This window comes from Erinaceus europaeus, chromosome 17 (genome assembly GCF_950295315.1).
Source record: "Erinaceus europaeus chromosome 17, mEriEur2.1, whole genome shotgun sequence".
Classification (NCBI taxonomy): Eukaryota; Metazoa; Chordata; class Mammalia; order Eulipotyphla; family Erinaceidae; genus Erinaceus; species Erinaceus europaeus.
Window position 1 is genome coordinate 12,223,175 of NC_080178.1, and position 23,186 is coordinate 12,246,360.

Sequence of the window (23,186 nt, forward strand, 5' to 3'; positions counted from 1 at the left end):
TGCAGGTGGATCCAAGTTATTGTCTGGGGAGATGAAGTCATGGCTGGAAAAGGGACAGAATACTGGGAAGAGAGTAGCTCCCTAATATGGGGAAGGAGTATAAATATTGTTGACTGTAAACTCCATCAAATTGATTTGGTCTGGGGCCCATATTCACCTTAGTAGCCTATGTGGCCTCTGCATCCCTGTAGATCTAAACTTACATTCTGTGGTCATGAGTAGGAACATTCCAAGCTGCCCTAATATTGACCATATTCCTCAGGTGTAGCATAGAATATGTTTTCCATCTCCCTTCAGAGAATAGAAAATTCTCTACCATTGTTGATCCAAGTCGAGAGCAAGGTCCTATGGGGGGCCCACAAAAAGGTCTTTTTTTTGTTTTGTTCCTGATACAGATGATATGTAACAATTATTTGAGGTCTAGGCCCATCATGTCTGTTTGGGAATCTCAGGACTCCTTGAATAGGGCCCCCGCTGATTGGGTGGCCTTCTTCTTCTTCTTCTATCATTTGCCCTTATTCTGTAGCCAGTTAACAGCGTCAGGTTGAGCCTGATGTAAAGTTTCGAGATCTCCTTTAAATATGGAGAGGTGGCAGTCGTTGACTATGTGGGTCATAGTCTGTCTGTAGCCGCAGGGGCAGTTTGGGTCGTCTCTGGCTCCCCAGCGATAGAACATAGTGGTGCACCGGCCATGGCCTGTTCGATAGCGATTGAGGGCCCAATCATACTGTGCTAGGTCAAAGCCGGGTTGACGCTTGCAGGGGTCTGTGATGAGGTGTTTGTTCTTTACCTCAGCTGACTGCCAACTCTGTTTCCAAGAGTCTGGAACAGAGAAGTTTAATGTAGGCATAGGAGACCAGATTGGATGAAGAGACATCAAGCGTTGGACAGGGTGGGCGAAGATATCTGCATATATTGGCAGGTCTGGTCGAGTGTAGACGTGGGAAATGAACTTAGATGATGCCGCATGATGACAAATATCTGGCGGGGTGATGTTGCTAATAACTGGCAGCCATGGAACCGGGGTGGAACGGATGGTTCCAGAAATTATCCTCATGGAGGAATATAATTTGGAATTGACCAAGTGGACATGGGAGCTATGGAACCATACTGGGGCACAGTATTCTGCAGTGGAATAGCATAATGCCAGAGATGATGATCGTAGTGTGGAAGCACTCGCACCCCATGAGGAGCTGGCCAGTCTTGCAATGATGTTATTCCTCGCGCCCACCTTTGCTGCAGTTTTTATGAGATGTTCGTGAAATGACAGAGTGCGATCGAGAGTAACGCCAAGATAGACTGGCTGGGCTTCATGCCGGATTCTCGTATTGTCAAGTTGCACATTAAGCTCACGCGAGGCCGAGGCATGGTGTAGATGGAAAACAGATGATACCGTTTTTGCAGTGCTAGGGATTAGTCGCCATTTTTTACAGTAATCAGATATCAGAGACATGTCTTTCATGAGTGTTTCCTCGAGGATGTCGAACTTGGATGCCTGAGTTGCACAGCAGATGTCATTGGTGTAGATGAACTTCCTTAAAAAAGTTTCTGGGGGGTCATTGATGTAAATATTAAATAGCCAGAACAGAGCCCTGGGGGAGGCCACTTGAGACAAGTCTCCATCTGCTAGACTTGTCACCCAGATGCACCCAGAATCTTCTGTTTTGGAGAAGAAACGATATAGTGTTGGCCACCCATGGAGACAGACATCTTGAGATCTTGACTAGGAGACCATGATGCCAAACCATGTGATAGGCTGCTGTGAGATCAACAAAGACAGCACCCATCTTTAAATTCTTCTGGAATCCATTTCAATGTAAGTTGAGAGGGCCAGGACTTGTTCGCAGGTAGATCTTCCTGGGTGGAAACCAGCTTGGGTGGGTGATAGGAATTTCTCTGTAAGAGGAGAAATTTGTGACAGAAGCAGCCTCTCAAGGAGTTTTTAACACACGGAGAGGAGAGAAATTGGTCTATAGCTGGTGGCCAGTGTTGGGTCTTTCTTTGGTTTCAAAACTGCTATTATCTTTGCACGATGCCAAATTTTGGGCATAGATTTGGATTCCAAGATATGGGACAGGAATGTAGTGAGCCACTTCTTTGCCACGGGGTCCAAGTTAAGAATGAGTTCTGGGGTGATTTTATCATATCCAGCAGCCATTTCCAGTTTAACCCTCTTCAAAGCGTCTTCCAGTTTAGACAGTGTAAAGGGAGAGAATTTTGGAGATGGACAAGATAAACGGAAGTGGGATGACCACTCATGGGAAATTTCTCTTTTCCTAAGAGAAATTTTTTCCTATTTCTTTTTTCTAAGATTGACTGGGTCAATTTTAGCATGTCCAACTTGAGTTAGATGACTGGCCACTGAGTTTGGAGATACGGGAGGATGGTAGATGGGAGAGGGTTGGCTACCGGCACCCAGACTATGGAGAAGCTTCCAGGCCTTCCTACTTGAGTGGGTGAAGTTCAGACTTTCCGTGAGTTGTTGCCAGCGGGCTTGGCGTGCTGCATCCAGGGAGGCAATGAGATGGTCAGCCACATCTGGGTCGCCCGACTCATCATACTGCTTTAGTAGTTGCTCGCATTCAGCATCAAGACAAGGTGTGTAGTTAGCACGTCTCCCACGAGGAATAGCTTGGGAAGCTGCTTTGAAGATGGCTTGGCAAAAGTGCCTGTAGGAATCTTCAGAGGGGATAGAGTTAATTGGAATTGCAGGAATAGATTTGTTGGTAAGATAACTGAACAGATGCCAGTTTGCTTTCCGAAAGTTCCATCTTAGTTTCTCTGAGCACAGGATCAGTGGGAGCTAGAGACCAATGTGGATGATAGCTGGGCAGTGATGACTGTGCGGGAAGATCTTGAGAACTTGTCTCGTAGCGGGAAAGGCTTGGCTGTTGACTGTGCTAATCCAGTACAGGTCGCGTGATGAGTCTTTATTCCATCTAGCACTGTGAAAAGAGCCTGGCTGTTTGGGATTGTATAATAGGGAGAGGTCATTCGCTGAAGCCCAGTTGGCTAAGATAGAGCCGTCAGCATGAGTGGAGGAATATCCCCAGTCTTGGTGATGACTGTTAAAGTCTCCAACATAAACGGCTGGGTGATTTGGGCTAGGCAGGACCTCATTATCCCACGAGGCACTGGGAGGCTTATATACGTTGACAAGCTTAATAGTTCCAATAGTAATGGAGTCATAGAAGGTTGAAGAGGCCGTGTGGTAAACGTCCGCAAGATACGATTTGGCATAGATGGCTCGGCCGTGTTTAGGATGGAGATTATAGCATATTAAATCGAATCCACTGATGGTGATTCGAGCAGCTTCGTCGACTGCTATGTGTGTTTCTTGTAGGCAAATGACATCTGCCTGTTGCTGTATCGCCAATTGACCAATAAGAACGCGTTTGGCAAAGGACAGCCCCTCAACATTAAGTTGGAGGACCAACAGCTTGAAAGCTGTCAGGAGCTGCTTGTTGCTGGCTTTGAAAGTGACTAGGATCCATGTGGATTCAGTCGGCTAGGAAGGATCGTCAGTTTCCCCAATGAATGGGTACTCATGGGATGCACCATGGGAAGGTCGATCCAATGCATCCCATTGGGTGGCCTGATAATGACTAAAGAGTCATCATTAAAGTATGCCATTTTCTTGCCCTTATTCAGATTTTGCAGTCCTTTCTTTGCTAAGGTTAACTTTGGAGTGAGTGAGAGAACTGTAATAGGAAGTAGGTGAGGAGGGTATCTAAGGCTAATTAGATACTATATACTGACTCACTGCAGACTACTGTGTACTTTTGCTTTCAGGTATACATTTTGTCCAAGTGTTGGGTATTATACAGCAAATCCTAACAAAGGGATCTTTAAAAGTTGAGCCAATTGCCAAATAATGTGATTATAAATATATCTATTATCTTCTTAAACCCTAAGATGGCAGGAACCTCACATTTCCACTATAGAGCCTATATTTCCCCCAGTCCTGGAACTTTAAGGTCAGGAACATTTTCCTGCATGCTTCTCTCAGTTCATACCAAATAATATCGCATCTGATGATCTCAAACTAACCAATGCAATGAGTACCACCTCAGCATGCTTCACTTATGACTGTGTCTAGAGACTTCAGATGTGGAATGACAATACTTCAGATTCATTACTCAGATGAGACATTTCCTTTCATAGTATTCTCTAATTCCTTTCCAGGAGGTTCACTTCCTAACAAAGTCCCAAAACCTAGATATAGACCAGGTCCCATGAAACAGAATTATAATCTTGATCTACTCTGCCATTGACAATGCCACTTTCCAAGCAGGCCAGACCCAGATAAGTACAGCTCTTGAATTCAAAGGATCCCTTCCTCACCCATTTTCCATGCACTGGCAACACCCACGGCTTAGTGAGCTTCTGAAGAACTTGTGGTTGTATTTTATTGAGTTTCCAGGTGACATTTTGTTGGGTTTAGTTTTTTCTGGTTTCACAGGAAAGTATTCTGACATGTCTCCTACTCCATAGCCATGCCACTGGATGTCTGGCATTTCAGTTTTGATAATGACAAAAGATATTTTCTAGAAAGAACTCTGTCCACAGTCTGATCTGTTTGTTTAACCATAAGAATCATCGATCAAAGTTCAAAGGTACATTAGAACACCGAGGATAAAATTTTTCACAAAGTATATCATTGACAGATTCAGTTTCAAATTTTGGAAGACCACAGTGAACTACTACTCTTGGCTGTAAAGAACTCAAGTGTCTACCTTACTTGAAATTAATTCTGAGAAACAGCTTTCATGTTGACACTGTTGAGTTGAGGAATACTGTTTTAATTTTCTAGACATTAAGCTTATTTCTAGAAATTCTGACTCAGGTTGAGAATCGACTGCTCAGTTTTGATGGCTTTTCTTAAACTCTTGGATAAAGCTGGAGGCCTGGGGAAATTCCAAATTCTTCAGATGATTTTGCTCTGCATCTCCATCTTCATCTCGAGCCCATATATTATGTTGGAGAACTTCACTGCAGCAGTGCCTGATCACCGCTGCTGGGTCCACTTCCTTGATAATGACACCATCTCTGCTAATGACATTGGGACCCTCAGCCAAGAGGACCTCCTGAGAGTCTCCATCCCCCTGGACTCAAGCCTGAGGCCAGAGAATTGCAGGCGCTTTGTCAACTCCCAGTGGCAGCTCCTTCACCAGAATGGCACCTTCCCCAATGTGACAGAGCTGGACAAGGAGCCCTGCATGGATGGCTGGGTGTATGACCGCAGCACCTTCTCTTCCACCATCGTGACTCAGGTGAGAGGGCCCGTTTATCTCTTATACTCACAGAATCTGGGAATGAGAAGAAAATGCAATACATGTGCTTCTGTTTGTTAGTCTCTCTGTAGGTGTTCATTCTTCCTTCAGCTAATTTTAATTAGTTCATTAAACAACATTTCTCTGCAGAGGTAGTTTGACTTATAATGTCTTGTACTTTTTAAGATGGCATCAAACAGGCATTCATTAAGTACCAGTGAAGGGAGTCAGATTTGTGTTCAATAGTACATTATTGACAGAAGCTTTCATGCTGTGGTGTCTTCGACTTCTTTGCCTCTCTGTATGTAACACACACACACACACACACACACACACACACACACACACACACACACACACACAACCTTTTAATACTGGCAAGCTCTTACTGATATGTTTCACTTAAGGATATTCTCAGTGATTAGAAGCTTACTAGCATAACTTATAATTAAGTTGAGAACTATTAAAAATGTTGTACTTTGTAGCCACATTCAGCTTTTGGTTACTAGTCAGAAACATCTGGGAACTTGCTAAAAGTCCTCTATGTAGACCAGAGATTATATAATAATGAAGACTTCTGAAAGTTTGGTCTGGGGAGATTGCTCATTAGTGAGTAAGGGTTTTGACTGCCTCAGCAACACAGTATTGAGCAGTGCTATGGTTTCCCTCTTACTGTCTATTCTGTCATAAATATCATAAATATAATAATAAATTATACAAATTAATCTTAAAAATAAATACAAGTTATGTGATTAAATTCAGTATTATTTATGATTGCTTTATTATTATTTTGCTGTGAATAGATCTCTTATAGTGTGATTCTGCTGCTCCCAGGCTAACTTTTTATTTCATGTATGCATGTATGTGTGTGGAGAGGGAGAGAGAGCTAGAGAAAGATAGATAGACCAAGATTGACCATATAATCAGAGTTCCCCCTGGTTCCTTGTGACTCTCCTGTGGTGCCAAGTCTCAATCATGGTCAAATGCATGACAAGGTGAATACCATAACTAGACAGAGATATACTGGCGTCCTTATCTGTATTTTTTAAAATTGTTAGGTATTATACTCTGCTCAAGATTGACAACCTTATACTTTGAGGTCAAATGAGGTTTTAATAAAAATAATGTGTTTAGGTAAATGTTCCTTGAAGGAGTCATCTTTAGGCTGAAAGTTGAATGATAAAATGTCTTCTATATAGATAAGAGTGATGAAAAACAGCAAATGGGAAAAGATATTTGCACACTACATTTCAGACAAGTGGTTGATATTGAACGCCTATAAAGAACTCACACAGCTCAACAAAAGAAAAAGAACAACCAAATAAGAAAGTGGGTAGAAGATATGAATAGATGGTTCTCAGAAGAAGAGATACACATGGCCCACAGATATATGTGGAAATGCTCCAATTCACTTATTACTATAGAAATGTAAATTAAAATTACATTCAGATTCCACCTCTTCTCTGTGAGAATGGGCTCCTTTAATAAAAGAAGAGAAGATAAATATTGGATAGCATGTGGAGAGAGAGGGACTCTGTTACACTGCTGGTGGGAATGCAAATTGGTGCAACCATTATGGAGAAGAGTATGGAGAACCCTTAAACAAATGCAAATACCTTATGATCCAACAAATCCACTCCTAGGCATTTTTCCAAAAGAGATAACACTGATTCAAAGGGACATATGCACCCCCATGTTTTCAGCGGCTTTATTCACAAAAGCAAAAAGATGTAAATAAACAAAATGCTTTTTGACAGATGACTAGGTAAAATCATTATGGGTCATATACTCAACAGAGTGTATTATTCAACAATAAAAAAGATGATATGGTGTTTTTTGCATATAATTGGTAAATTTGGAGATGTTTATTATGCTTAGTGAAGTAAGTAAGGAGGTAAAAGAACTACAGAATGTTTTCACTCATATGGGTAATATAAGAACTGAGCATATGAATGTTAAAAAAAAGTTAGCATATAGCTAAGACTTTGGTAGTAGTATAGTAGTTTTCTTACTTTCTTTTTCTTTTCTTTTCTTTTCTTTTTTCTTTTCTTTTCTTTTCTTTTCTTTTCTTTTCTTTTCTTTTCTTTTCTTTTCTTTTCTTTTTCTGTCTCCAGGATTATCGCTGGGGCTCAGTGCCTGCACCATGACCTGGAGGTCATTTTCCCCATTTTTGTTGCCCTTGTTGTTACACTTGTTACAGTTGTTATTGCTGTCATTGTTGTTGGATAGGGCACAGAGGAGGAGAAGCGCAGGGGGAGAGAAAGATAGGACACCTGAATACCTGCTTCACTGCCTGTGAGGCGACCCCCCTACAGGTGGGGATCTGATGGCTTGAACGAGGATCATTACCCCAGCCCTTGCACTTTGCGCCACCTGTGCTTAACCTATTGCACTACCGCCCAGCTTCCTATGGTGGTTTTCTGTGCAGGACACATCCTTTGCTGACAGAAGTGGTGAAGAAGAGTATACTGTAAGCTATTATTCAATAAATCTCTAAAATTAAATAATAGTCAAATAGTATGTAAAAGGGAAACTTGGATGTGCTAGGGGCATGGCACATAGTGTTTTAATTTTTGTTTTTTTTGCCTCCAGCCTTATTGCTTGGTCTTGGTGCACTATAAATCCGCTAATGCTGGTGGCCATTTTTCCCATTTTTGTTGCCCTTGTTGTTGTTGTTGTTGTTGGATAGACAGAGAGAAATGAAGAGAGGAGGGGAAGACAGAGAGGGGGAGAGAAAGACAGACACCTGCAGACCTGCTTCACCCCTTGTCAAGCAAACCCTTCTGCGGTTGGGGAGCTGGGGTGGCTTGAACCAGGATTCTTATGCTGGTCCTTGCGCTTTGTGCTATGTGCTCTTAACCTGCTGCGCTACCAACCAGCCCGGGCATATAGTGTTTTGCAAGGTACATTATGTAGTGTGGAGTCCATGTCTACCATTTGTGAACTTGTGTGGAGCTCTCAGATTTGGTTCTTTGTCTTCTAGTGGGATCTGGTATGCGAATCACAGACACTGGTCCAAGTGACTAAATTCTCATTCATGGCTGGAATGGTGGTGGGAAGCATCATATGTGGGCATTTGTCAGACAGGTAAGTGTTCTGGACCACAAATACTTTTTCTATTCTTATATAATAAAACTTCATTGTGGTATGTCAATTTACAAGACTGTTGTCAAAAATTAGTTTCCTATCTCCCCATGATAAATGTTAGCACACCACACTCTAGATAAACTTACCGTTTCTGTCTTCCTTAAGACACTGATTACCTTAACACCATCCTTCTCCCAGCCTCAGCACCCCCTCAACCCCCATTTTTCTGAGTAGTAAGCCAGGCCTTACTGGCCAAACAGGCTTGGCGGTATGCCCTGAATTCTGGCATCCTGCCCTAGTGTTCCCCTTGGCCACCTTTCAGTTTGTCCACTTTAAACTGTCAGAATCCTGTTCTGTGTGATGGTATACCCTGAACTTCCTTCTCTGCTTCCACCAACTCAATGACTAACTATATCCAAGCCTAAGCTACTCTAATGGTTTGACTTTTTTTCGTAAGTACTTGTTCTATAAGTTTATTTCATTCATGAGGGAAATCATCTAATGGTTGTATTTCACCTCTTCAGTTATTCCACTAAGCAAATTCCCCTCCAGTTTCATTCATTTTATCCTATAGAAAACAACATCATATTTTCCTAAGGTTCCAGATATGGATAAACTGTTCATTCTCCAACTATCTGCCTATAGTTATATGTATCTCCCCCCCCCTTTGAGGTCCCATTTTCTCTTCCTTTAAGTCACACATGTGCCTATTACTATATCCAAGTGTCTCTCTGTTTTTTTCTTCTCTCTCTCTAGTTCCTTATGGAAGTGGAGTTCAGAGACATCTAGTCATCTTCCCCCTATCATTTTTCACCTTTATCACCCTGACGGTCTGTCAACTGTTCCATCTTCTGTTGATAACCATTTTAGTTTTCCACAATCTAAACATGAGTGGCTTTCTATTTGTTTAAGTTCATTTGTACAGTTGTCTAAAATTCACATGAGTAGAACCATGTAGTCTAGTTTGACTTTTTATTTAATTGTTTTAGTTATTTAATATTGATTCTTATCCTTTTCATGTGGGTCTCCTCTCAGAAATTCTTTTTGTTAAATTTACTTATAAAATAAAAAATATTGACAAGAATATAGTATAAGAGGGGTACAAGTCCACATAATTTCCACCACCAGAACTCAGTATCCCATCCCCTCTCCTGATAGCTTTCCTATACTTTATCCTTCTGGGAGTATGGACCCAGGGTCATTATGGGGTACAGAAGGTGGAAGGTCTGGGTTCTATATTTGCTTCCTGGCTGAACATGGGCAATTGCAGCACAATCCATACTGCCAGCCTGTCTCTCTCTTTCCTTAATGGAGCAGGGATCTGGAGAGGTGGTGCTCTAAGACATATTGGTCAGGTAGTCTTTCATGGGAAGTCAGGTTTGCATCACGGTACCCTCTGCAAAAATCACTAATATATAAAGAAGAACAATTTGTTTAAAAGTCAGGAAACTAAAGGCAAGAATATAGCAGATGACATTTGGGGTCTCCCTTTTGGAAACAGTTCTTAGGTATACTCCAAGGGGCTGTAACTTTACTAATTTTTGCCTGAGCCCCACAACAAACATGCAATGCAGGTAGGGTAAAAGTATTGTCTGGGGATATGGTGTCAGAGTTGGAAATCAGACTAGAAAGCTGGATCAGTGAAGAGAGAACTTGTCAAATATGAGAAAAGCATATAAACATTGTTAACTGTAAAGCTTATCAATCTGATTTGGTGTCAATTTTCTGTGCAGGAGCCTGTGTGACCTCTGCATCCCTGTAGGTCTGAGCTCACATTCTGTAGTCATAGCTAGTAATATTCTGAGCTGCTTCCAGTGCTGAACCCATCTTCGAGTGGCACAGTATGTTGACCCAACCTCCCTTTTGAGAATGGAGCAGTCCCTACCATTGTTGAACCACATTGAGGGCAAGGTCTTGTAGGGAACCCACAAAGGGACTGATTATGCTATTCCTGAAGGAAATGAGCAGTGACAGTGGAGAGAGTGATCTGTTAGAGGTCTGGGCCCTCACTAGGGGCCCCAGAGATGACGTGACCTTGTAGTAATCAGAAGAGCCATCATTAAAGTGTGCTGGTCTCTTGCCGTTATTTGTTTTTGTAGTTCTTACCTTGTCTGAGAAAGTTAAACTTGGAGGGACTGAGGGATGTGAAATAGGAAGTAGGTGAGGAGGGTATCTAGGTCTAATTAGAAACTATTTGATTAGGTACTTTATGTTGTCTTTTTTAGTTCTTTCTATTTGCTTGCTGCACTGATTGAGTCACTGCAGACTATTGTGCACTTTTGCTCTAAGGTATACATTTTCCTATAATTTATGGAGACATGTGCACATGTGCTCTGTCTCTTGGGCCCTAGTCCATCTCTAGCTGCTGTGGCTTTGTTAGAAAATGTACCAGCTGAAATGGAGTGAAGGAGTCCTTTAAGCTAAGAAAAGTCTCACCAGAGTACTGGTGTTGAAGGGTTGACTTTGCAGGCCTGTCTGTGGATACAGTCCAAAGTGAAACATGTGGTTGTACTGGCTGCATTGATTTGGCTGAAATCAACAGATGCAGCATCAATTAGTCTGGGTCAAGAGATTCCTTCTGAGAAATGAGCTCTGCTGTGGATATGGGTTTTATAGAGAATTGGCAGGGTTCTTTCAGTATTAGGGTTTAGGAAAGCAATAGATTGTTTTTGTTATAACCATGTTATTTGGAAATTTGGTTGACTTTTCCAATCCCATTGTTAGTATTTCTCTGTCACACAGGAGCTCACCCTGATTTATGTCCTTTAATGCTATTTATATAGAGTTGTAGCTAAAATAGTGCCACAGCCAGTTGTTTCTTGTCTTCCCAGTATAAGATTATAGTTGATTTAATATTTCAAAGAAAAAGTCATTATTTGAATTGTATTAACAATTTAAACCCACTGTTAAAATTCAATCAAGTTACTGTTAAAACTAAAACTTTAAAGGGGCTTGGCTGCATCGAGTAAAAGTTTGACTGTGGGGTTAATAGCTTCTTGTCTCATGCATGACATGTGAAGATTTTCTCCCATTCTGTCCAAGGGTCTTTGTATTTGAGTAATGGTTTCTTCTACAGTACAGAAGCTTTTCAAATTGATGTAGTCTCATTGATTTGTTTTTGATTTAGTCTTCCTTGCAACTGGGTTTTTTGTCTTCAAATATAACCTTGAGGTTTAGGAGGGAAAGTGTTCCACCAATATCTTCCTCTAAATAGCAGGTCTAAGGGTCCAAGGGTCTAAGTAGAAACAATTTGATTTGGAACTTTACGTTTTCCTTTTTAGGTCCTTCTGTTAGCTTGCTGCGCTTATTGTCTCACTGAAGACTGTTGTGCATTTTGCTCTAAGGTATATATTTTGCCCTAATTTATGGATACATGTGTACATATACCCTATCTCATGGGACGTGGTCTATATCTAGGTTTGAGGGTTTTGTTAGCAAGTGAAAGGCTGAGTCTTTCTGTCTTTCTTGAGGAAGTATGGTCCATAAATGAGTGCAGCCTAGAATGTTCACAGCTGTGACAATTACCTATGAGCTCAGAGCAATAAGAAGTCAGAGGTTACACAGGCTCTGAGCCTGTGTAGTGGTATTTATATATATGGTATGTATATCATATATATTCAAATATGAATATATATGTTCCCTTGTTCATGTTGATGGGGTAAACATTAACTTTATGTACATATATTTTTCAAGTTTGAGAACTACTCTCTGCCCTAATCCAGCCTTCTATCCCTATTCTCAACTCTGATACCATCATCCCAGACAATATTTTTGCACACCTCTATATTAGTTATCAAACTCACGCAATTAATACTAAGTCATGGCCCCCTAGGGGCATACCTAAAATAGTCTTCCTCAATTCTTTCATACTGAGATCACTATTCTTGTCTGCTCTATTCCTACTTTTTTGTTCCTGTTCATTAAGTATTGCTGCTTTATACCTTACTGACTTTCAGCCACCCAGTTGCAGATGCTATCATAATTTAATCCTGACTTCCCTAGGCAGATGACCTCACAAATGTGTCCAGACCCAAATAGAGAAAGATAGAAATAGGCTGGAGGTATGGCTAGACCTGCCTTTGCCCATATCCAACAGGGATGCAATTACAGAAGCCAGAACTCCCACCTGCACCCTATAAGGAATAATGGTTCATACTCAGTGAGAAAGAAATGAGGGGAAGACGACCAGAGGGCTCTGAACTCCATGAGGACCTGGAGTGAGAATAGGACAAAAGGAAGGACTTTCAGAAGTAGAAATAAGTGTAGCTGTGACTTAGGAAGAGAAGACAAGACCATATAAAAAGGGAAAATACATACAAATATAGACAGAGAATTAAAGAAATAATAGTTACTCCATATCTCTGGTGTTGGGAGGACTACTCTAGCTTCCAATGGAGGGAAGCAGACACACAAGTCTGGTAGTGGGAACACTGTGGAATTATCTACCTGTTACCTTATAACCAACACAGTCACTAATAAAATTTATAAAAGTAAGAAAAAAAGAAATTGAGAGTGCAAAGGGAGATACAATACAAAAGAATCCCCTGCTTCACTACTTCATCAGTCATGAAGCCTCCACCCTGCAGGTGGGGATAGTGGGTTTGACCTTGGGCCCAAGCATATGGAGATGTATGGGCTGAACCAATATGTCACAACCTTGTCTTTGTATAATTCATGAATATGATGTACTTTTGTCATCATTGTCTTGCAAATTTCTCTAGAATCATCTTGCGTGCAGCAGAAATTCCAAGTCCAAAGAGAAGGTCTATTTTACAACCCATCAACAACTGAGATTTAATTTTCCACAAGTATTTCTTTTACATCAGTTTTGTCATAACTTGTGTAGTCTCAGATTGAACAATACATTTAGATTCCTTGTGTTCTAATCATAATATAGACTCAACTATGCTAAGTGCATGTGTTACCATAATTGAGATTTATTTTAGAGTTTACAATAGAGCTGCTATCTCTGTTTGATTTGGAGTGATGACAATTCTGATAGTTACAAATTAGAGAAAGAGCCTTCCTATACTCAGGATTAATTCATAGACAGGCATGTTTTTTTCCTGCAAATTGCTGTATTATACATTGATTTTGTGGGTTAAGAATGTTTTAATGCTATTAAATTTTGCAGCTGTTGATATTGCCCCCATAATCTAGCTTTATTCTCTTTCCCCTAATCTATCTTTATGTATCTCTCTCTCTTTCAGGTTTGGGAGGAGGATGGTCTTCAGATGGTGTACCTTCTTGCTGGCCATTACTAGCAGTTGTGTGACGTTTGTTCCCAGCTTCCCCATGTACTGCTCACTCAGTTTCTTATCTGGGATTTCATACATACCTATTGTGGCAAATAGTATTTTGCTCAGTAAGTCTTATTCTGTATCTTCAGTATTTTTCTAGTATTAACATTGACTTGAAATTCTACCTTTGTTTGAAATAAATATTCTGTGTTTTTTTTTCCAGTTGTAGAGTGGACAGTGCCCCAGTTCCAGGCATTGGGAGTAACAATGACATCCTTTGCCATGTGTATTGGACAGGCAGCCTTGGGAGGTCTGGCGTTTGGCTTTAGAGATTGGCATATACTCCAGCTAGTGGTGTCTGTTCCATTCTTTGTCTTATTTCTGTGCACTAGGTATGAGCTTTCTTTTTGTTTTGTTCTGTGGGATACTGGTATGCAAATGTTGACAGATTCAGCATGTAAGTGTCTCTTCTACACAACCTTGTTCAGGTGGGTGGCAGAGTCTGCTCAGTGGCTGATTATCTCCAACAGACCCGAGGAGGCCTTAAAGGAACTGAGAAAAGCTGCACATCATAATGGCAAAAGGATGTTCAAAACACTCTAACTATGGAGGTAAGGAGAATGGGATGGTTGTTATGGGATGAAAGGCTGTAAATAAACATTTTGGCAATGGAAATATAAGATCCAACTATGAAAAGAGTCACTACATTACTGATTGTCAGAGGAATGCAAATCAAACCCTCAGTAAGAGATTACTATATGCTTATTTGGATGGCTATTACACAATGATAGGTAACAAATGTTCAGAGACTATGGAGAAAAGGAAAACTTCACCAACTAGTGAGGAGATTGTAAAGTGATCGAACCACTGTGGAGCACAGTTGGAAATTTCTGAAGAACTTCAAAATATAACTACTTTTCTGGCAGTTTACACTCAGTGTATATGGAAAAGAAGTGATCATAATCTCAAATAATCTGTCCTCCCATAGAAATTGAGCATTTCATAACAGTAGTGGCACAGAATCTAATTCCTTCAATGAGGCTGTCCAAAGGAAGGAGAATATGCAGAGTTATGTTAGATTACGCTTTCTTATTCAGATTGGAAGAGAAATATATCCTGACATTTGAAACAAGGTAGAGTAACTTGGAGACCATTCTCTCAATTGAAGTATGTTAAAGAAGGAATGACAGGGGACCAGGCTGTAGCACAGCTGGTTAAGCACTAATGGCGCCAAGCGCAAGGACCGGTTTTAGGATCCTTGTTTGAGCACAGGGCTCCCCACCTGCAGGGGTTACTTCACAAGTGGTGAAGCAGGTCTGCAGGTGTCTATCTTCCTCTACTCCTCTCTGCCTTCCCCTCCGCTCTTGATTTCTCTCTGTCATTCCAAGAACAACAGCAATCACAACAATAAAACAACAAGGGCAACAGAAGGAAAAAATTGCCTCCAAGAGCCGTGGATTCATAGTGCAGGCACTGAACCCCAGCTATAAAACTGGAGTAAAAAAAATAAAGAAAGAAAAGAAAAAGAAGTAAGGAAAGACAAATGGCTGAGCTCTAATATATGTCTAGAACTTAAAAATCACTGACTTCAAACTTAAATAGATAATGGTGATTTTTCACATGGACAGATAGAGGGAAAATGGGAAGTGTGGGTCAAAAGATGTGCTCTTTTTGGTTTAAGCAGGGAAAGATCAGGATATCTTATAGGCAACTTGATGATTAGTTAACTGTACAATATTGTAAACTTTAGATCTGCTGAAAGTAGATTTTTGAACCCTTTGACAACACCCATACAACACCTTCACACTGTCAGGTGAGGAGTATGGTAACTCTCTATTTGTTAAAATATTTTACTTATTCACTTATTTAGTCATATGAGATAGATTTGGATTTTAGTCTCAAAGATACTTTTATCTCTCATTACCTGCAAAAATTTTATCAACTTTGTTTCTGTTAAGACAATAGCATAAATTGACAGAAATCAGAAGGAAGCCCATTTGTTCTCAAGGAAAGTAGTAATATAATTCATGGATCAATTTGACTTCAATGGACAATGATCCGGGTTTGATAATGCATCTATTATATGTTCTTCTTTTTCTTATTATTTTATTTAATAAAGATAGACATGACTATTGGATAAGAGGGGTACAATTCCACCAGGCTGATCCTTTTCCCTTGAGGGGTACAACTCCATACAATTTCCACCAGCAGAATTCTGTATCCAATCACCTCCATTGAAAGCTTTCCTATTCTTTATCCCTCAGAGACCATGGACTCAGGGTCATTATGGGATGCAGAAGGTGGAAGGTCTGACTTCTGGAATTGCTTCTCCTCTGAGCGTGCTTGTTGGCAGGTCATTCCATATCCCCAGATTTTTTCAATCTTTCCCTAGTGGGGCAGAGTTCCGGAGAGGGTGATTTCCAGGACACATTGGTGAAGTCATCTGCCCAGTGAAGTCAAGTTGGCTTCATGGTAGCATCTGCAACTTCGTGCCTGAAAAAGCATTAAGTTGTAAAGCAGAACAAATTGCTTAATAATCAGGAAACTAAAGGCAAGACTGTAGTAGTTGTGATTTAATTAGGTACTTTATGTTGTCTTTTCTTTAGATCTTTCTGTTTCCTTGCTGAGTTTATTGAGTCACTGAAGACTATTGTGCACTTTTGCTCTAAGGGATCTATTTTCTCTAATTTATGGAGACATATGCACATGTGCTTGTCTCTTGGGCCCTGGTCCATCTCTAGGTGCTGTGGCTTTGTTAGGAAGTGCACCACCTGAAATGGAGTGAAGGAATCAATGAGCTAGAAAAGGTCTCACCAGAGTACTGGAGCTGAAGGGTTGATTTTGCAGGCCTGTCTGTGGACATAGTCCAAAGTGAAACATGTTGTGGCTGTACTGGTTGCATTGATTTGGCTGAAATCAACAGATGCAGCATCAATTGGTCTGGATCAAGAGATGCCTTCTGAGAAATGAGCCCTGCTGCTGAGGCTCCAGGAGTTGGAGAAATATGGGTTTTATAGAGAATGGGCAGAGTTCTTTCAGAATTAGGGTTTAGGAAAGCAGTAGATTGTTTTTGTTATAATCAAGATATTTAGGAATTTGGTTGACTTACTTTGACAATCCCATTGTTACTATTTCTCTATCACACAGGAGTGCACACTGATTTATATCCTGGAGTTTCTTCTGGGCTCTTGTCCTGATTAATTGTGGTAGCAGTTTTATTTGCTCTTGAATCAACCATTTATTTATTGATGTATTTGTATTTTTCTGTTGTTCTTCAGTTGTTGTGATTACAAGCTATGTTAAACTAGTCTTTTCACAAATGAAGTCACAAACCTCAGAAAGTACAACAACAGTAAATGAAGAAAAGATTGACACAGTTCCACCAAAACCAGTTAGGCAAGCAACATCTCCACTCCAAGAATAAAAACAAACAAAACCAAATGAAATCCTAAAGGAAAAGAAAAGGAAGAAGACATAGCAAGAATAGACAATTATGCAAATCAACTGTCCAGTATAAATTCTAGAGATGGCAAGAAAAGAAAGAAAAAGAGAAAACACTCGCACACACACACTGAGGAAGTAAGAAAAAGAGATTGAGAGTGAGAGTCCACTCTGAGTCAGACTTATTTCACAAGACAATTCACAAACAAGTGCGAGTGAATACAGACATAAAAAGAAGGAAAAAAATAAAGCAATGAAAAGAAGATTATTTTTTGGGTCAGCTAGAAGGAGATAAAAACGGAGGTGGAGAAAAGAGAGAGAGAAAAGCAATTTTCTCCCACAATGGATAGCACACTCAGTCGTCTATCAATGGAAAAAGCAACAACAGCTAATTTTGGTCAAACTGGAGAGGAGGGAAAAGAGACACGTGCATATAATAGTAATAATACTAATAGCAGTAATAATATAAAAAAGAATAAAAAACTCAGTCAGTCTGCAGCTTAGACTGCTCTAGATTGGCTGCACACAACTTGGTCCCCTTCCTAAACCAACCTTATCACTAAAATTCCTTCTCCTGAGGATGTTTAACTCTCCCATTCACCATTATACCATTTTTTAAAGATTTTTTTGTATTCGTTTATTTATTCTCTCTTGTTGCCCTTGTTTTTTTTAATTGTTGTAGTTATTATTGTTGTTGTTATTAATATCGTCTTTGTTGGATAAGACAGAGAGAAATAGAGAGAGTAGGGGAAGACAGAGAGGAGGAGAAAAGACTGCTGTAGACCTGCTTCACCACCTATGAAGCTACTCCCCTGCAGGTGGGGAGCTGGGGGTTGGAACCTGGATCCTTATGCAGGTCCTTGAGCTTTGCACCATGTGCACTTAACCCACTGCACTACCACCTGACTCCCTATTGTACCATTTTAGTAACTGAAATTTCAAGTAACTGAAGAAAAATCTGCTCTTTGTCCACTCTGGAGGCTTTACAATGCCTACAGTTATTTGCAACTGAACACTTTCTTGTTGAAGGGTTTGAGGTTCACCATGCACAATGAACTGAAGGCAGCTCAGAGGAGGACTGTTGTGTTAGACTTGTTTCGCACACCCAACCTTCGCAAAAAGGATCTGTCTCCTGGCCTTTCTCAGGTAGGTGCCATTGATGCAAGAGGGATATTAAGAGAGTGTAGATGAAATCCATCATTTTGTCCAAGATGTACATGTGGTAAGGGCAGACTTGAGATCAACAAAACACAAGGGAACTTAAAGACAATTACTGTATTTAGCGATATTAAGTAGTTATGGTCTTTTGTAATTTCTAAAAAATTCTTACATCAAAAATAAAAAGAAAGAAAGTTATAGGAAATCGAGAAGATAATAAAGTTATGAAAAACTGAAAGAACTTTAATTGTCCTATGAAGACCTCTGACACTAAAAGTCTGTATGCAGGGATAATTTTGATAACTTTTATCATTTGACTGACATTGAACTATAAATCTCTTCTTCATTTCTTTGATTATTTGTATTGCCATAAGATTGCAGAGTCCACATCCTCAAATACAGCAGTACTGATTTCCAGGGTCTTCTGCTTTTTATTAGTGAGTTACAGGATACATCAAAGGAATTTCAAAACAGCTGCTTATACTGGCTCAAGGCATAATAGCTCATTAACAAGGGAAACAGAATGGAGAAGGGATGTCTGCAGAAGAGCTGTGGCAAAGATAACAAATAGCAAGGCCATCAAATCTCTTCCAGCACACTTACAATCAGTCTAGGTTTCTTGTAACTAGAACCCCTAGTGGGATCTTAGCTGATATATGGCTGCAGTGTCCAGCAAGTCACCTTCCTCCTCACTCACCTCAGATACATATCATGCAATTGAAGTCACGCTAGAGTGGAGCTTTAGCCTCATGGGCACTTGTCAGTGTTTGAGAAGTTAAAGAGGTTGCTAACCCTCCAGAAATAATTAGCTAGGTCATAGGTTGTCCAGACCTGAGGCCAGAAAAAACTGGCATGCTAAGATATGGTTTCCAACAACCCATTGAATTCACAGCAAAACAAACCCAATTATTCTTTTTTTTTTTTAAATTATCTTTATTGATTGGATAGAAACAGCCAGAAATTGAGAGTGAAGGAGGAGATAGAGAGACACCTGCAGCCCTGCTTCACCACTCGCAAAGCTTTCCCCCTGCAGGTGGGGGCCAGGTGCTCGAACTCGGGTCCTTTCACACTGTAACATGTCGCTCAACCAGGTGCGCCACCACCCAGCCCCTAACCCAATTATTCTGATATACCCAAGAGATTCAAATCTTAACACCTATATCATATCCTCATACATTCATTTTGTGATAATTTTAAAACCTTAACATTGCAAAGCAAAATTCCATTAAATAGTTCATATACTTTTACTTTATAAATACCATGTCTCCCAAGACCAATAGTATTACAATATTCAGGGTTTAAAAATAACACATATGAGAAGTGTCTTTTTTTTATCTTTCTTCATCCTAGATTTTCAATTGCTGCTTCCAATTTTGGTCTGAATTTCAACCTGCAATACCTCGGAAGCAATGTCTTCCTGATCCAGGCTCTCTTTGGTATAATTGCTTTCCCAGGCAATTTTGTTGCATTATTGATACTCAATCACCTGGGCCGTAGAATAAGTCATATGCTTTTCTCATTTCTTTTTTGGATCTCCATACTGGCCACCATATTTGTGCCTCAAGGTAAGAAACAAACATCAGTTCGAGAAAGAATGTGTATCCATTTTGGAATGGGCTTGTTGATAATAATTAAACCAATAAGGAAATTTAAAATATACCTCTCCCTCTTTTAGAGAAAATCCACTATTCAATCTCATACCTATTTTAGGGTCATCAGAAGTGTAACTCTGTTTAGAGGGGTCATGTAGACTGTAGAATCCTGAAGTCTCTTGTCTTCAGGAAGTACAGATATGCACAAGAATAAGGCATAGATGTCTATATATCCTCTCTTAGCATCAATCTTAGTAAATTAAATGATAGTAAAAGTAAGAGAACCAGGAATCTCTATGCTTAACTTAAGATCAACATAGCTATATTATTTACATTCTCTGTGATTTGTGAGATACTATACTTTCATTGAAGGTCAATGGTATTGTTAGAATGCTGCTCTGTATTATAACTCTCACAAGGATTTCCTTCAGTTACACAAAAACTAACTCCATGAAACATACCTCCGGAGACTCCCCAATTGTGACTGTTCTCATCCCAGTTATATCCCTTGTTATTGATAATTCAACATTGTTCAAAATCTAGGTATTATCCACATTATCCAATTCATGGAACACAATTGTATTCTAATTATTGTCTTCTGCATTTTGAGTTTGTAGAAATTTTATGTGGACCTCATATTTCAAACCGTATTGTTTTACTCCTCTCAGAATCTACCAGTGGGACAGTCCTAAACTCTACACAAGGTGTGGTGGAATCACAGGAAATAACTAAGGAAAAAGAATTCTCACTGAGAGTCTTCCTTAGTTCTTTTATGTTATATTTTGAGAGGCAAGAAACGTTGGTAGTATTAGTCATTTTTATATCTTCTCTAAGCCGTAACAATGGAGAAATCACTATTCTCTGAAATTAGATCCCATTCATTTCCTGCTTCTGTGAGCTTTCTCTTTATACTTTAAACATGTGGAGACTCTACAGTAGGGTCATCACGATTTGTAGTTAGGGGCATGCTGACTTCTGCAGTTCATACTTCCTTTCTCTGTGATGTCTTCCTTTCTCCAGAAATACAGACTGTGCAGTCAGCTTTGGCAACCTTGGGAGTAGGATGTGGCTCTGCTTTTGGCACCTCCCTTACTTCCCATTCATCTGAACTCAATCCTATGTCAATCAGGTACAGAATCATGTGTGTTCTATTAACCTCTCAGCTAAGAATGTGCACTACTGGAAGACAATGAAGGTCAGTTAATCATCCAAAAACAATCCATTAAAATGATCATAATAACTTATAGGCAAAAATTTTTGAAAACTGACCTTCTAGCAGTCGTTGTTTAAGTTCTTAAATGATACATCTCACATCATCTTCTGAACCAAGAGAAGAATAGATTTTATAACAATTTTTCTCATATGGCTGAATTATGACTTATGAACTCAAACTCTAAGAAATGTATCCAATAAGAGACCATTTCAGAAGCAACATTTCACATTGCTATGATTTCTTTGATAAAGAAAGTAATATACCAAATCATATATTACATGTGCACATTTTTTTCTGATTTTATTGAATTTCTCCCTAGGGGAACAGTCATGGGAATTGTTGGAGTTTTTTTTTCTAGAATTAGTACATCCCTGGCTCCTGTCTTGATGATCCTGTGGGTGTATTCTCCCCCTCTACCTTGCTTCATCTATAGGCTTCTTCCCATCTTTGTTGGCCTCTCCATCCTGTTTCTACCTGAAACCAGGAATCAGCCTCTCCCTATATCTCACATACCTCTAGAGGGTCAGTGTGACACAATCTATGATGGGGATGATGATAATAATACCGTATAGACAAAAATTATTGAAAAAAGACTTTACAGCAATCATTGGTTAAGTCCTTAAATGATACACCTCACAAATCACCTTGTGAACCACTTGAAGAGTAGATTTCATAATTCATGGTATTTCCTAAATGGAAATACAATGAATGTTATGTTTCCTAAGCACTCAAATGCTAATAATTATAGCAAATTGGAATCCACTCCAGAACAAGTGTGCTTTCAACATTTCACATTGCTTTACTATTTTACATAATGAAAATAAAATAATAAATTATAAATAAAATGTACAGTTTTTCCTGGATTTTGCTGTTTTATCCCTAGGGGAACAGCCACGGGAATCTTTGGAGTTTTTGCTAGTATTGGTGGTGCCCTGGCTCCTCTCTTGATGATCCTGGAGGTGTATTCTCCCACTCTACCTTGGTTTATCTATGGATTTATTCCCATCTTGGTGGCCTTGCTGTCTTATTCCTTCCTGAAACCAGGAATCAGCCTCTCCCTAACACCATTCAGGATGTGGAGAATGCGTGAGTACCCTACCTCTCACATAACTCTAGAGGGGAAGTGGGACATAGATCTGAGATGGGGAGGGTACACATGGCAGAGACTGGTGTCCCCTAAGCATGGCTAGACCCAGGCCATTCCAGTGTAGTCATTGGCTTTGGCTGAACTATAGATCCAGCCCTACCTGTTGTGATTTCAAATACACTGTCATACTCTAGTTCACACAGAGTCATTCTGACCAGTCTGGTCTCTCTTTGAAATGGTGAAGAGGGCAATTTATGTTCCTTAGTGTGTCATGCACATCCTTAAAAATCCTGTACAAAAGGGACAGTTTTCACCCCCCTCATTATCTTCTCTCTGATCCTGGCAGCCTTAGCCAGGGAAGTACAGTAAGCCCTGTGGGACTGCTGATTCCTATAGTAGAGTGATTGCCTGACTCTTATTACCTGAAGAAATGCAACCAGTAATATCTGTCCTTATAGAACAAGGTCAGATTTCTCAGGACTAATGGAAAACTGGGATAGAAACTCTTCTTTATCTGGGGTTGCGTCTTTTCCCCCTTAAGACCTTCAGCTGACTGACATTCAGAGAACATTAAGGAAAGTAATGTCCTTTACTTAGCATTGGCTGACTTATGAATAACATTTGAGGAACTATCTTCACAGAAGCTTCTGTACTAGTATAGCTGCTGACCTGGGTATTGTAGGTTTGACAAGTTGCCACATAAAGGCAAGTACAACAACCGTGTGGGCACCTGGGCCACTAACAAGTCTGAGAGAAGTGAATGAGAAGGATGAGCCCCTACCATAAAAGGAGACTTGAGAAAGGAGACTTTCTCACTTGCCTGAGAAATTCATTTCGTGAACTTGTCCTGGTAATAAAAACATTGAAATAGAAAAATGATTGTCAAAAGAGGTTTTTTTTATAATTAAAATTACTTATAGGCCAGCGAGTGGTGCACCTTGTTGTGCACACACATTGTCAGGCACAAAGACTCAGGTTCAAGCCCTCTCTCCCCTCAGGCAGTGGTGACACTACAGGAGTGTTGACGCAGATCTGCAGATGTCTATTTTCCTCTCTCCCTTTCTAACTTCTCCTCCTCTGTCAACTTTTCTCTGT

The 23,186-nt window shown here is 40.1% G+C and overlaps 1 protein-coding gene across 1 annotated transcript; it reads left to right on the plus strand.

Moving 5' to 3' along the window:
* Positions 1-4,871: 4,871 nt before the first annotated feature.
* LOC103116519 (organic anion transporter 7-like) lies at positions 4,872-21,274 on the plus strand. Its single transcript, XM_060176388.1, is given in 10 exon segments — positions 4,872-5,273; positions 8,257-8,360; positions 13,571-13,725; positions 13,824-13,992; positions 14,089-14,177; positions 14,180-14,211; positions 18,071-18,157; positions 18,159-18,187; positions 19,550-19,764; positions 20,812-21,274. Coding segments are annotated over 10 exon segments (1,455 nt in total). The 3' UTR covers positions 20,985-21,274.
* The last annotated feature ends 1,912 nt before the right edge of the window (positions 21,275-23,186 follow it).